At 47.1% G+C, this 14,529-nt stretch overlaps 1 protein-coding gene across 1 annotated transcript; it reads right to left on the bottom strand.

The window, feature by feature from the left end:
- Positions 1–10,762: 10,762 nt before the first annotated feature.
- LOC148139999 (heat shock 70 kDa protein 1B-like) lies at positions 10,763–13,137 on the bottom strand. The gene has a single exon (XM_087979147.1). The coding sequence runs from the start codon at positions 13,028–13,030 to the stop codon at positions 11,105–11,107; it is 1,926 nt and encodes a 641-aa protein (XP_087835273.1). The 5' UTR covers positions 13,031–13,137; the 3' UTR covers positions 10,763–11,104.
- Positions 13,138–14,529: the final 1,392 nt, after the last annotated feature.

Below are 14,529 nucleotides of genomic sequence, written 5' to 3'. Positions count from 1 at the left end.
TTGCAGTGTGGGAGTAGGTTTTCGGGCTACCATGATGCCTTGGGGTAGTAGTAGTCTGGTGGTCATCTCTGCAATGTTTTTGTGTAGTAGGGTGACTAGAGTCACTGGGCATGTTGAACGTGTCTGGCGTTGACATCCCACTGGAGATGAAATAAATGGCACCTTATGATTCTTTGGATGCAGAGGACAGTGTCAAAAGTAGGCACAAGGGGGACCCTGTCGTTGTGGGAGGGAAGGGAAGGAGCGATGGCAGAATTGTGGGAATTGGGTTGGATACGGCTGAATGCCCTGTTAATCATGGTGCTGGGGAATGCTCGGTTGAGGACATGGATATCTCTGTGGTCCCTCTGCGGAAGTTGGCGTCATCAGAACAGATGTGATGGAGACAGAGAATGGAATGTGGTTCTTAAATAAAGCAGGATATGTGAGTGTATATTCGATGGAACTGTGGGAGTTGCTGGATTAGGGATGGTTATTGGTGACCTGCCAGTCTCAGAAATGGAAACAGAGATGTGGAGGAAGGGAAGGGAGGAGTCAGAGATGGACCAGGTGAAGGTGAGAGCAGGATTGGTCACATCTACTGTATTCGCTGCTGACAATGTCAGCTCCTCTATATTAGGGAGACAAAGTGCAGGCTGGGTGATCACTTTGCAGAACACCTACTCTCTGTAAAAATGACCTTGAGCTTCCACTTACCTGCCACTTCAACACCTCTATCCCCCATGTTGCCATTTCTGTCTCAGACCTGTTGCAGTACTCCAGTGAAGCTCATCAAAAGCTGGTGGAACAACTCCTCATCTTCCCCCTCGATATCTTACAGCCTGCAGGGCTCAGCAATGGGCTTAACAATTTCAGAGCTTGACCACCTTGTTCATTTCCCATCCCATACCACCATGTCCTGTTCCCTATGGGTTACACTCAGCATGTACAACCCATTTTCACCTGTTCCCAATTCCCATTTGTATCCCCTCAGCATTTCTCTCTCATGAATTATCATCAGTAATCCCTTTGTCTGCTACCCCATCTTTTCTCTCTCTGGGCACAGACTCCCATCAATTTTGACTTTGAGTGCGAGCAGCAGCTAAGGTAAGACAGTTTGTTTTAAAATTACTTACCGGTAGCGGGCAGCGGTTTTTTTTTCTCTCTTTACAGAAAGAGCGGGAGCAGCAGGGGGAAGTGACGAAGACCGGAGGGGCAGCCGGGTAGGTTTTTTTTCCCTTTAAAAGCTCGCAGGAGAAGAACCTGAGGCACTACAGAGGTAGTGTCTCCCACCCGCCCTCCTCCTCTAACCTAAATAATAAGACCCGTTGTGGTAAGTAGGTAAGTGTTGCATTTTGCTTGTTGTACTCTTTAGACCCAGTTTTTTTTTATAAAAGGTTACTTTCAGAGGGATGGCAGTGAAGGCAGTGCAATGTTCCTCTTGCAACATGTTTGAGGTGAGGGATGCCATGGACGTCCCTGCTGATAACACTTGCAGGAAGTGCACCCATCTCCAGCTCCTCCAAGACCGTGTTAGGGAACTGGAGCTGGAGTTGGATGAACTTAGGATCATTCGGGAGGCAGAGGGGGTCATAGATCGGAGCTTTAGGGAAGTAGTAACTCCAAATGGCAGATAGATGGGTAACAGTGAGGGGGACTGGGAGGAAGCAGCCAGTGCAGGGACCCCCTGCGGCCGTTCCCCTCAAGAACAAGTATACCGTTTTGGATACTTGTGGGGGGGGACGACTTACCAGGGGCAAGTAACGGGGCTCAGGCCTCTGGCACGGAGCCTGTCCCCGTTACTCAGAAGGGAAGGGTGGAGAAGAGCAGAGCAATAGTAATTGGGGACTCGATAGTTCGGGGCACAGATAGGAGGTTTTGTGGGAATGAGAGAGACTCACGTTTGGTATGTTGCCTCCCAGGTGCAAGGGTACGTGATGTCTCTGATCGTGTTTTCCGGGTCCTTAAGGGGGAGGGGGAGCAGCCCGAAGTCGTGGTCCACATTGGCACCAATGACATAGGTAGGAGGAGCGCTGAGGATGTTAGGCAGGCTTTCAGGGAGCTAGGTTGGAAGCTCAGAGTTAGAACAAACAGAGTTGTTGTCTCTGGTTTGTTACCCATGCCACGTGATAGAGAGTCGAGGAATAGGGAGAGAGAACAGTTAAATGCGTGGCTACAGGGATGGTGCAGGAGGGAGGGATTCCGGTATTTGGATAACTGGGGTTCCTTCTGGGGAAGGTGGGACCTCTATAAACAGGATGGTCTACATCTGAACCTGAGGGGCACCAGTATCCTTGGTGGGAGGTTTGCTAGTGCTCTTGGGGGGGGTTTAAACTAACTCTGCAGGGGCATGGGAACCCAGACTGTAGCTTTAGGGTGCAGGACCTGGAATGTAGGGAGGTTCGGAACATGGCATCAATTTCAAAGGAGGGTGCCTGTAAACAGGAAAGTGGTTTGAAGTGTGTATACTTCAATGCAAGAAGTATATGAAATAAGGTAGGTGAACTTGCAGCGTGGGTTGGTACCTGGGACTTCGATGTTGTGGCTATTACGGAGACATGGGTAGAACAGGGACAGGATTGGCTGTTGCAGGTTCCAGGGTTTAAATGTTTTAGTAGGGTCAGAGGTGGGGGTAAAAGAGGGGGAGGTGTGGCATTGCTTGTCAAAGATAGTATTACAGCTGTGGAAAGGACGATGGATGAAGACTCGCCATCTGAGGTAGTTTGGGCTGAGGTTAGGAATAGGAAAGGTGAGCTCACCCTGTTAGGAGTTTTTTACAGGCCTCCTAATAGTCCTAGAAACGTAGAAGAAAGGATTGCGAGGATGATTCAAGAGAAGAGTGAAAGTAATAGGGTGGTTGTTATGGGGGACTTTAACTTTCCTGATATTAATTGGGAAAGCTATAGCTCAAGTTCGTTAGATGGGTCAGTGTTTGTCCAATGTGTGCAGGAGGGTTTCCTGACACAATATGTAGATAGGCCAACAAGAGGTGAGGCCATACTGGATTTGGTTCTGGGTAATGAACCAGGCCAGGTGTTAGAATTAGAGGTAGGTGAGCACTTTGGGGACAGTGACCACAATTCGGTGACCTTTACTCTAGTGATGGAGAGGGATAAGTGTGCACTACAGGGCAAGAGTTATAGATGGGGGCAGGGAAATTATGATGCTGTGAGGCATGACTTAGGATGTGTGGCCTGGAAAAGTAAGCTTCAAGGCAAGGGTGTAATTGATATGTGGAGCTTGTTCAAGGAGCAACTATTGAGTGTCCTTGATAAGTATGTGCCCGTCAGACAGGGAGGAAAGGATCGTGTGAGGGAGCCGTGGTTTAATAAGGAATTGGAATCTCTTGTTAAATGGAAGAGGGCGGCCTATGTAAAGATGAGGCGTGAAGGTTCAATTGGGGCGATTGAGAGTTATAAGGTAGCCAGGAAGGACCTGAAGAGAGAGCTAAGAGCAGCAAGGAGGGGACATGAAAGGTCCTTAGTTGGTAGGATTAGGGAAAACCCTAAGGCTTTCTATAGGTATGTCAGGAATAAAAGAATGACTAGGGTAGGAATAGGTCCAGTCAAGGATAGTAGTGGGAAGTTGCGTGTGGAGGCTGAAGAGATTGGGGAGACACTGAATGAATACTTTTCGTCAGTATTCAATCAGGAACAGGACATTGTTGTCAATGTGAGTATTGAGTCACAATTAAGTAGAATGGATGGCTTTGAGGTATGTAGAGAAGAGGTGTTGGAAATTCTGGAAAGGGTGAAAATAGATACGTCCCCTGGGCCTGATGGCATTTATCCTAGGATTCTCTGGGAAGCAAGGGAAGAGATTGCAGAGCCATTGGCCTTGATTTTTATGTCCTCGTTGTCTACAGGAGTAGTGCCAGAAGATTGGAGGCTAGCAAATGTGGTTCCCTTGTTCAAGAAGGGGAGTAGGGATAACCCTAGTAACTATAGGCCGGTGAGTCTCACTTCTGTTGTGGGAAAAATCTTAGAGAGAATTGTAAGGGATAGGATTTATGAACATCTGGATAGGAATAATGTGATCAAGGATAGTCAGCATGGTTTTGTGAAGGGCAGGTCGTGCCTCACAAACCTTATTGAATTCTTTGAGAAGGTGACTAAGGAGGTGGACGAGGGGAAAGCAGTAGATGTGGTGTATATGGATTTTAGTAAGGCGTTTGATAAGGTTCCCCATGGTAGACTACTGCAAAAAATACGGAGGTATGGCATTGAGGGTGAGTTGGAGGTTTGGATTAGGAGTTGGCTGGCTGGAAGAAGACAGAGGGTAGTAGTTGATGGCAAATGTTCATCTTGGAGTGCCGTCACTAGTGGTGTTCCGCAAGGATCTGTTTTGGGACCATTGCTGTTTGTCATTTTTATAAATGACCTGGAGGAGGGGTTAGAAGGTTGGGTGAGTAAGTTTGCGGATGATACGAAAGTCGGAGGAGTTGTAGACAGTGAGGAAGGATGTGGCAGGTTACAGCGGGATATAGATAAGCTGCAGAACTGGGCAGAAAGGTGGCAAATGGAGTTCAATGTAGCTAAGTGTGAGGTGATTCACTTTGGTAAGTGTAATAAAAAGATGGGGTACTGGGCTAACGGTCAGATACTTGGTAGTGTGGATGAGCAGAGGGATCTTGGTGTCCATGTACACAAATCTTTGAAAGTTGCCACCCAGGTAAATAGTGCGGTGAAGAAGGCATATGGCGTACTGGCTTTTATTGGTAGAGGAATTGAGTTCCGGAGTACTGAGGTCATGTTGCAGTTGTATAGGAATCTGGTGCGGCCACATCTGGAGTATTGTGTGCAGTTTTGGTCGCCATACTATAGGAAGGATGTGGAGGCACTGGAACGGGTGCAGAGGAGGTTTACCAGGATGTTGCCTGGTATGGTAGAAAGATCGTATGAGGAAAGGCTGAGGCACTTGGGGTTGTTTTCATCGGAGAAAAGAAGGTTTAGGGGTGACTTGATAGAGGTGTATAAGATGATTAGGGGTTTAGATAGGGTCGACAGTGAGAATCTTTTTCCACGTATGGAGTCAGCTATTACAAGGGGGCATAGCTTTAAATTAAGGGGGGGGTAGGTATAGGACAGATGTTAGGGGTAGGTTCATTACTCAGCGAGTCGTGAGTTCATGGAATGCCCTGCCAGTAGCAGTGGTGCACTCTCCCTCATTATGGGCATTTAAGCGGGCATTGGATAGGCATATGGAGGATAGTGGGCTAGTGTAGGTTAGGTGGGCTTGGATCGGCGCAACATCGAGGGCCGAAGGGCCTGTACTGCGCTGTATTCTTCTATGTTCTATGTTCTATGTTCTAATTTGATTGACAACTTTCTCGCACGGGCGCCTACATACAGCCATCTTGCCCAGACAAATACATTCCCCAATGAGCACACCTTCACATGTATATCCTCACAAATACCCATCTCCCACTCACACACATCCCTCCACACATGCCAAAATCCTCCTCCTCCTCTCTCTCTCTCTCTTTCTCTCTCTCTTTCTCTCACACCAAAAACAGGAACAGGAGTGACCCCTGGAGCTGGCTCTGTCATTCATAAAGATGGCGGCTGATCTGATTGTGACCCTAACTCCATTTTCCTGCCTGACTCCCACAACCTTCGACTCCCTCATTGATCAAAAACCGGTTTAACTCAGCTTTGAGTCTATTCAATGAACTGGCCTCCACTGCTCTCGAGGGGGAGAGAATTCCAAAGATTAATGATTCCCGAGACACAAAATCCCTCCCCATCTCCATGTTAATTGGCAGGGCCCTTACTTTGAAATTCTGTCCCTGGTTCCATGTTCCCCCACGATGGGAAACAGCCTCTCAATGTCTACTCTGTCAACGCCTTCACCATCTTATACATTTCAGTAAGAACCTCTCGTTGCTCTAAACTCCAATGAGTACATCCCCAGCCTGAAACCTTTCATCACGAGGGAACTGCTTCAACCCAGGAACCAACCGAGTGAGCATTCTCTGACCTGTCTCCACTGTTTCAATAAAGCACTTTCCTAATGTCCCCTATTTCAATCTAACCAGTACCAGCTGAATTTCTTTCTATGACATTGGACTTCAGGTGGTTTAATTTTTTTTTGAGATCAGATTCAGCATTTTCACTTTCAACTTTCAAAATCGACATTTCGGGCAGGAACCCTTCATCAGGAATCAGCTCCTGCCTGAAACGTTGATTTTTCTGCTCCTCGGAAGCTGCCTGACCTGCCGTTCTCTTCCAGCACCAATCTAATCTTGAGTCTGATCTCCAGCATCTGCAGTCCTCACTTTTGTCTTGAACAAACAGGGGCTTGTTCTCAGTGAGGCAGCTGGAGCAATATCCCATTGAGTGTCAACTCAGAGGAAAAGCTTGGAATAGGCTGGAATAATATAAAAACTGTGGAGTTTGAAATTTTTTTCCATTTGCAGCTGTAAAGATCCACATTTATTTGCCGCCTCACACTACACTTTACAATATAATGCTGACTCATATTCTTATGATCGAAGCACACTGTCCCCTGCTATTCACACATCCGCCACCCACATCTTCCTTCACACACACACACACACGTCCCTGCCCTCACCATACACATACACACACACACACCCCAACACACATCACCCACCCCACACACACATTCTCTCTCTCTCTCTCTCACACACACACGCAAAGATATGCCCTCCCCTTTCCCCCAAGGCACTGTCTCTTAATCTGTGTTTTCTCCCAGTCTCTTTCAGCGATCATTTAGAAGGATTGGTGGTTGAGAGAGACGACACCTAGTAAGCTTGTTGCACTCTTATCGTTCCTTAGCTGAAGACAAATGCATTCCGCCCTTGGACCTTGTGGGAAATCCACTTCCTCCAGATTTGGAATGCTCTCGGCTCACCAATACAGCCAGGCCTCCTCCATCCCATTATTTTCTGAACACCTTGTCATCAGGAATATTTAGCACTCAGACCTGCCCTTCCCAGAGGCATATCTCTTGTCGTGCCGTCTAGGCCAGCTTTACTGCCCTTCCCTAATTTTCCCTGAGAAGGTGCCTTATTGAACTGATACAATCTGTCTGTTTTGGGTAGACCCACAATGCTGTTAGCGAGAGGATTTTAGGATTTTGATCTATTGTCTCTGTTAGTGCTGTCTCTTTCTCTCTCTCTCTGTCTCAGCTTTTTGTGCTTTTATATATCCTTCACTAATATTCTCTCTTGGTTCCCATGGCCTCATTTGCAGTGATCAACATTGCCACCTACTGTCCTGGTAGGGAAACTGCTGCGGAAGCTGGTCTGGGATCGCTCTTGAATTCACTGCATTGGTGCCATAGAACATAGAACGCAGAACATTACAGTGCAGTACAGGCCCTTCGGCCCGCGATGTTGCGCCGCCCTGTCATACTAATCTGAAGCCCATCCCACCTACACTATTCCGTGTACGTCCATATGCCTGTCCAATGACGACTTAACTGCACTTAAACTTGGCAAATCTACTACCGTTGCTGGCAAAGCATTCCATACCATTACTACTCTCTGAGTAAAGAAACTACCTCTAACATCTGTCTTACACCTATCTCCCCTCACTTTAATGTTGTGTCCCCTTTGCTGTTCCCATACTTGGAAAAAGGCTCCCCCTGTCCACCCTATCTAACCCTCTGATGATTTTATATGTCTCTATTAAGTCACCTCTCAACCTTCTTCTCTAACGAAAACAGCCTCAAGGCCCTCAGCCATTCCTTGTAAGACATTCCTTCCATCCTGGGCAACATCCTAGTAAATCTCCCCTGCATCCTTTCCAAAGCTTCCACATCCTTCTTATAATGCGGTGACCAGAACTGTACACAATACTCCAAGTGTGGCCATACCAGAGCTTTGTACAGTTGCAGCATAACCTCATGGTTCTGGAACTCAATCCCTCTATTAGTAAAGGCCAAACACTGTATGCCTTCTTAACAACCCTGTCAATCTGGGTGGTAACTTTCAGGGATCTGCGTACATGGACACCGAGATCTCTCTGCTCATCTGCACTCCCAAGAATCTTGCCATTAGCCCAGTACTTTGTATTCTGATTGCTATGTCCAAAGTGTATTACCTCACACTTGTCCACATTAAACTCCATTTGCAACCTCTCAGCCCAGCTGTGCTTCGTATCTATGTCTCTCTGCAACCTACTACATCCTTCGTCACTATCCACAACTCCACTGACCTTAGTATCATTCGCAAATTTACTAACCCACCCTTTTAAGCCCTCATCCAGGTCATTTATGAAAATGACAAACAGCAGTGGATCCAACACCTACCCTTGCGGTACGCCGCTAGTAACTGGACACCAAGATGAACATGTTCCATCAACTACAACCCTTGTTTTCTTTCAGCAAGCCAATTACTGATCCAAACTGCTCTGTCTCCCACAATCCCATTCCTCTGCATTTTGTAAAATAGCCTACTGTGGGGAACCTTATCAAACGTCTTGCTGAAATCCATATACACCACATCAACCGGTTTACTCTCATCTACCTGTTTCCATCCGTCACAGTCCAGTAGAGCTGGTTCATAACACAGCATTTGTTCATGGTTGATGAATGACATTATACCTGGCGGATACTAGAGCTGTAATAAATCGGCAGACTATTCACAATCCAGACTATTTGGTTTAATTGGTCTGATTTTATATAATCTCTCAGCAAAAGGCATCATAAACTACGTCAGTGGTGAGCCTGCCAATTGTGCCAATGACTGGAACAACAACAACTTATATCTGTGCAGCTTAGCTTTGTAAAACATCTCAAGGCGTTTTGCTGTAGCATTACTGGGCAAATTGTGATGGAACCAGAAAGACACATTTGAATAAATGACCTAAACCTGGTCAAAGGTGAGCCAATTAGAATACAGAGGGTCCAAGAGATTTTGGGAAGTAAATTCCTGGCCACTTCATGCATGGCAAATTACAAATGGGGACAGTGTTGGGGAACGGACAGGTTCTGGTGCAGGTTATGATACAGTCAACAAGACACATCACTCTATGGATGTGCATTAACTGCAGTAGGGAACTCAGACCAGGATTTCTTATATAGTTTGCTTGTTAGCAGGGTGTGGGCATTGCTGGCTGGGTTTATTGCCGGTCATTACTTGCTGAGAGGACAGTTAAGAATCATCTCCTTTCCTCTCATTCTGGAATCACATCAGCTAAACCAGGTAAGGATGGCTGATTCTCCCCTAAATGACAAGAGGAAGCTAGAGGTTTTGAAACCACAGTTGACAGTGATGACTTGATTGGCATTGGGCCACAGCTGTATTCCATATCGGATTGAAACTAAAATATAATTTCTCCATCTCTGGTGGTTGGATTCAAACCTATGCCCCAGAGCTGTATTCTGAACTGACAGGCTGAATCCGCCAACCCCAGCCGATTATTCAACACCACGTAACCCCCACTTGGTCACCCTGTGATGCCATGGTTGTAGTCAGCTACTCAGCACATGGTCTATCTGTACACCTTCTAAAGATACAATTTATTAATCACAGAATTTATTAATCGCCGAAATGATAATTCTGAATTTGGGCGACAATCTTGCCTTTTTGCCATAAGCAAGATTTGTCCTGAAGTTCAGTTTGAATTGAAAATAAAACATCAACATGAGAAACAGCATGTGATCACAAGCAAGCAATTCTTAAATGGCCTTTGTACAGAACGACATAGAGTCATAGAGATGTACAGCACAAAAACAGACCCTTCAGTCCAACTCATCCATGCAGACCAAATATCCCAACCCAATGTAGTTCCACCTGCCAGCACCCAGCCCATATCCCTCCAAAACCTTCCTATTCATATATGCATCCAGATGCCTTTTATATGTTGTAATTGTACCAGCGTCCGCCATTTCCTCTGACAGCTCATTCCATACACCTATCACTCTCTGCATGAAAACATTGCCCCTTAGGTCTCTTTTATATCTTTCCCCTCCCCCCAGGGAAGATCTTTGGCGATTTATGCCCCTCGTGATTTTATAAACCTCTACAAGGTCACCCTTCAGTGTCTAACACTCAAGGGAAAACAGCCCAAGTTTATTCAACTTCTCCCTATGGCTCAAAATCTCCAATCCTGGCAAGATCCTTGTAAATCTTTCCTGATCCCTATCAAGTTTCACCATATACTTGCAAGAGGAAGGAGACCAGAAGGATTTTGAACTCAAGGAAATACTAACATTTCTCAGTTTTTGGTCAGGTCGCACTTTCAGTTCTGGTTGTGACACGACAGAAAAAATGTGGAGACTTTGAAGAGGGTTCAGCAGATGGTTACCAGGACGCTACCTGGATTAGAGAGTATGAGCTATAAGGAGATGCTGGATAGACTAGGGTGGTTTTCTCTGGAGCAACAGAAATAGAGGAGAAACATAAATAGGATTGACAGATAACACTTCTTCCCCAGATATGTCTAATACTGGAAGGCATGTATTTACGCTAAGGCGAGGTGCCTGGAATGGGCAGCCTGGGGTAGTGCAGGAGGTAGACACCATAGTGACTTTTAATGGGCTTTTAGATCAGCACACGAATAAACATGCAATGGAGGCAGATAGACCAGGGGGATTGCCAGGCAGAAGGGATGAGTTTAACTTGGAGCCGTGGACGACGCTACATCATGGGTCGAAAGGCCTGTTTCTGTGCTGTACTGTTCTATGTTTCGTAATCTGGAGTAAAAATAACTCAGTGCTGGTGCAAAAATGTGTCAGAAATGCTTTGCAGTAGGAAAACAAAGAAAAATCATTCACAGTATGTGTGTCAAATCATACACCTCAGAAAGAAACATGCAGAAATCAATAAGAACATTTATTTTTTTTAAAAAAAAAGTGAATTTGTAAACAAAAATAAATATTTTTCTGTACATTAAGAATTATCCCCTATATAAATCAAATATAACAAGATTATGTTCTTCCAGAGTATTCAAAAAATTAATTCACCACATTGACAAACATATTACAAAATGTCAACAGGCTCCAAGATCAGTGACATCGTAACTGTTACAGCTGGCAGTAATTTCTGCAGCAACCCTCTCCTCTCCCTGTCACTGAAAGAGAGAGATCTTGGTGCTGACCAAGTCCCAGTCTAAAGTTCAGTCCTGGATTGCGGAGGCTCTGACTTTCTAGTCCTTTAATCCATCTCCTCCACTGTTGGTCCTGTGGAAGTGGCACATCCAGCCTGGGCTCTGCAAGAACCCCCTGCTGCTGCTGCTCCTCCTTGGTACAAGTTGGCAATGATGGGACGGCAAAGCTTTTCCAGTTCTTTCAGCTGGTACTCAAACTCCTCGTCTGCCATCTGGTTGTTCTCCAGCCACAGGATTGCATGGTTACATTGTTCAAGAATTTTCTTCCGGTCTCCCTCACTGATCTTAGTTTTCACATTCTCATCCTCCACTGTGCTCTTCATGTTGAAGGCGTAGGACTCTAGACTGTTCTTGGCTCTGATCCTTTCCCGCTGGGCTTCATCCTCATTCTTGTACTTTTCCGCATCCTGCACCATCCTCTCAATCTCCTCCTTACTCAGCCTGCCCTTGTCATTGCTGATGGTGATCTTGTTCGATTTGCCAGTGCTCTTATCAACAGCAGAGACATTCAAGATGCCATTGGCATCGATATCAAAGGTGACCTCAATCTGGGGCACACCACGAGGGGCAGGAGCAATGCCACTCAACTCAAATTTACCCAGGAGATTGTTGTCCTTAGTCATGGCTCGCTCCCCTTCATACACCTGAATAAGGACACCAGGCTGGTTATCAGAGTAGGTGCTGAAGATCTGGGTCTGCTTGGTGGGAATGGTGGTGTTGCGCTTGATGAGTGCAGTCATGACACCTCCTGCTGTCTCGAGACCCAGAGACAGGGCAGCGACATCCAGGAGAAGTAGGTCCTGAACATTCTCTGACTTGTCCCCCATCAGAATAGCTGCTTGAACAGCTGCGCCATAGGCCACAGCCTCATCAGGATTGATGCTCTTGTTCAGCTCCTTGCCACTGAAGAAATCTTGCAGCAGTTTCTGGATCTTGGGGATGCGGGTGGAGCCCCCAACCAAGACAATATCATGGATCTGTGACTTGTCCAACTTGGCATCTCTCAGAGCTTTCTCCACTGGTTCCAGAGTCCCTCTGAACAGGTCAGCATTCAGCTCCTCAAACCGAGCCCTGGTGATGGAGGTGTAGAAGTCAATGCCTTCGAACAGACAGTCAATCTCAATACTGGCTTGTGTGCTGGAAGACAGGGTTCTCTTGGCTCTTTCACAGGCTGTCCTCAGCCTCCTGACTGCCCTCTTGTTCTGACTGATGTCCTTCTTGTATTTCCGCTTGAACTCTTCAATGAAGTGATTGACCATGCGGTTATCAAAGTCCTCTCCTCCCAAGTGGGTATCACCAGCCGTTGATTTCACTTCAAAGATACCATCGTCAATGGAGAGAATAGACACATCGAAGGTGCCACCCCCCAGGTCAAAGATGAGAACGTTGTGTTCTCCTCTGCCCTTCTTGTCCAGACCGTAGGCAATGGCAGCTGCCGTTGGCTCATTGATGACACGGAGGACATTGAGGCCAGCGATCACACCAGCATCTTTGGTTGCCTGGCGCTGGGAGTCATTGAAGTAAGCAGGCACCGTGATAACAGCATTGGTGACAGGGTGTCCCAGATAGGCCTCTGCTGTCTCCTTCATCTTGGTCAGCACCATGGAAGATATTTCCTCAGGATAAAAGGCTTTACTCTCCCCCTTGTACTCAACCTTGACCCTTGGCTTCCCTCCATCATTCATCACCTGGAAAGGCCAGTGCTTCATGTCAGTTTGGACAACTGGGTCATCGAACCTTCTCCCGATGAGCCTCTTGGCATCAAAGATGGTATTCTGAGGGTTCAGAGCCACCTGGTTCTTGGCAGCATCTCCGATGAGCCTCTCAGTGTCATTGAAGGCCACGTAGCTGGGGGTGGTACGGTTGCCCTGGTCATTGGCGATGATCTCCACCTTGCCATGCTGGAAGACCCCAACACAAGAGTAGGTGGTGCCCAGGTCAATACCAATAGCTGTTCCTTGAGCTGCAGGCATGTTGATCAAAGTCTGTGGTAGAACTGAGTCTTCTCCTCTGCTGTGGAGTGCTCCCTTCTGTCTGCCGCAGTGACCGAGCTGTCACTCAGTGTCCAATCAATGCGAACGACTGTGATTGTGACGCTCAGTGGGAGCTGCGGCCCTTTAAATAGAATGTGTGGGCGGTCCCGGGCAAGAGGGGGGCCGGGTGATCGGCAGCGGCGCGGACCAATGGTGGAGCGCGGCGGTGAGGTCACGGCGGAATGTTGTGGAAGGTTCTGAGGCGGCGGCCAATGGGAGCGCGGACGGTTCCGCGAGACGCCGAGAGCCCGAGAGTGTTCTGGAAGGAGCGAGCCCGGGGGAGAAGGTTCTGGAAAGAGGCGGAAAGTTCCAGCGGGATCTGTCCCCCGCACCGCGGGAAAGGATGGGGGGAGGGGGTGTGGATGGAGGGGGATCTACTGGGGATCGAATCAGCGAGATGTGAGCAGCAGAATGTCCCAGATGCAGCGGATCCCTGTGAAGGCGGTCATTGACAAGTCCTGATGCACAAGGACAGGACAGGAACTGGACTTTACCGCCTACCTCCCCCATTCAACACACTCCTGAGAACCTGATGTTTGCATTTTAAATCTCTAGTCACTTGGGACAAAATAGAACGTATTATCCGAATGTAAAATTATTTCATGGTGCGAGCAAAACTGTCCTTTCTTTTCAGAAAAAAAGAAGCAACCTTGTCCAGGAATATTTTCAGTTAATTAACTGCTAATCTATTTGGGAAACATAGCAGCCAGTTCTCAGACAGGAAGCTCCCGTAAACAGCAATGTGAGAATGACTGAATAATTATTGAGCGTTGTTGTGGGATGGATATTGGCCAGGGAGCGGGGGACTACTCAGCATCTCCCTGACCCTCCTTCATGCGTTCAGAATGATCGTCGTTTCCTGTAAGGTGCTGAGGGGGGAAGATGAGGTGTTGTTCCACCAGCTTGTGACTAACATCACTGGAGCACTGCAGCAGGACTGAGACTGAAATGTTGACAATAGAATCATGGGGATGTGTTGAAGTGGCAGGTAACTGGAGGCTCAGGGTCATTTTTACAGACAGAGCCTAGTGTTCAGCAAAATGGTCACCCCCCCGCCCCCTCCCCAGTCTGCATATTGTCTCTCAAATGTAAAGGAGACTGCATTGTCAGCAGTGAATACAATAGACTGGACTCAGTGAAGTGAAAATGAATCAGTACTTCAGCTGGTCCGTGTTTTCTGGAACGTTGGATAGTGAGGAAGGAAGCGGGCAAGAGTTGCACTTCCTGTGGGAGCAGGGGATGGTGATGTGGGGCTCTCGGGAGGTGTGGAGGGTAGAGGGTGACTGGACCAGATGGAATAGTCCCTATGGAATGCTGAAAAAGGAAGGGGGCACAGCATGTGTCTGGTTATCGGAGAAATTAGCCCAATAAAGCAGAGATCATAAAACACAGATGGTAGTGAAATTAACAAAGATTTTATTAACACCGCGATATCACGA

This window comes from Chiloscyllium plagiosum, unplaced genomic scaffold, assembly GCF_037043375.1.
Source record: "Chiloscyllium plagiosum isolate Xiang-an unplaced genomic scaffold, Cpla_swu_hap1 HiC_scaffold_35, whole genome shotgun sequence".
Taxonomy (NCBI): Eukaryota; Metazoa; Chordata; class Chondrichthyes; order Orectolobiformes; family Hemiscylliidae; genus Chiloscyllium; species Chiloscyllium plagiosum.
The sequence above is the reverse complement of the archived record's forward strand: the minus strand, read 5'-3'. Positions and strand labels throughout refer to the sequence as shown.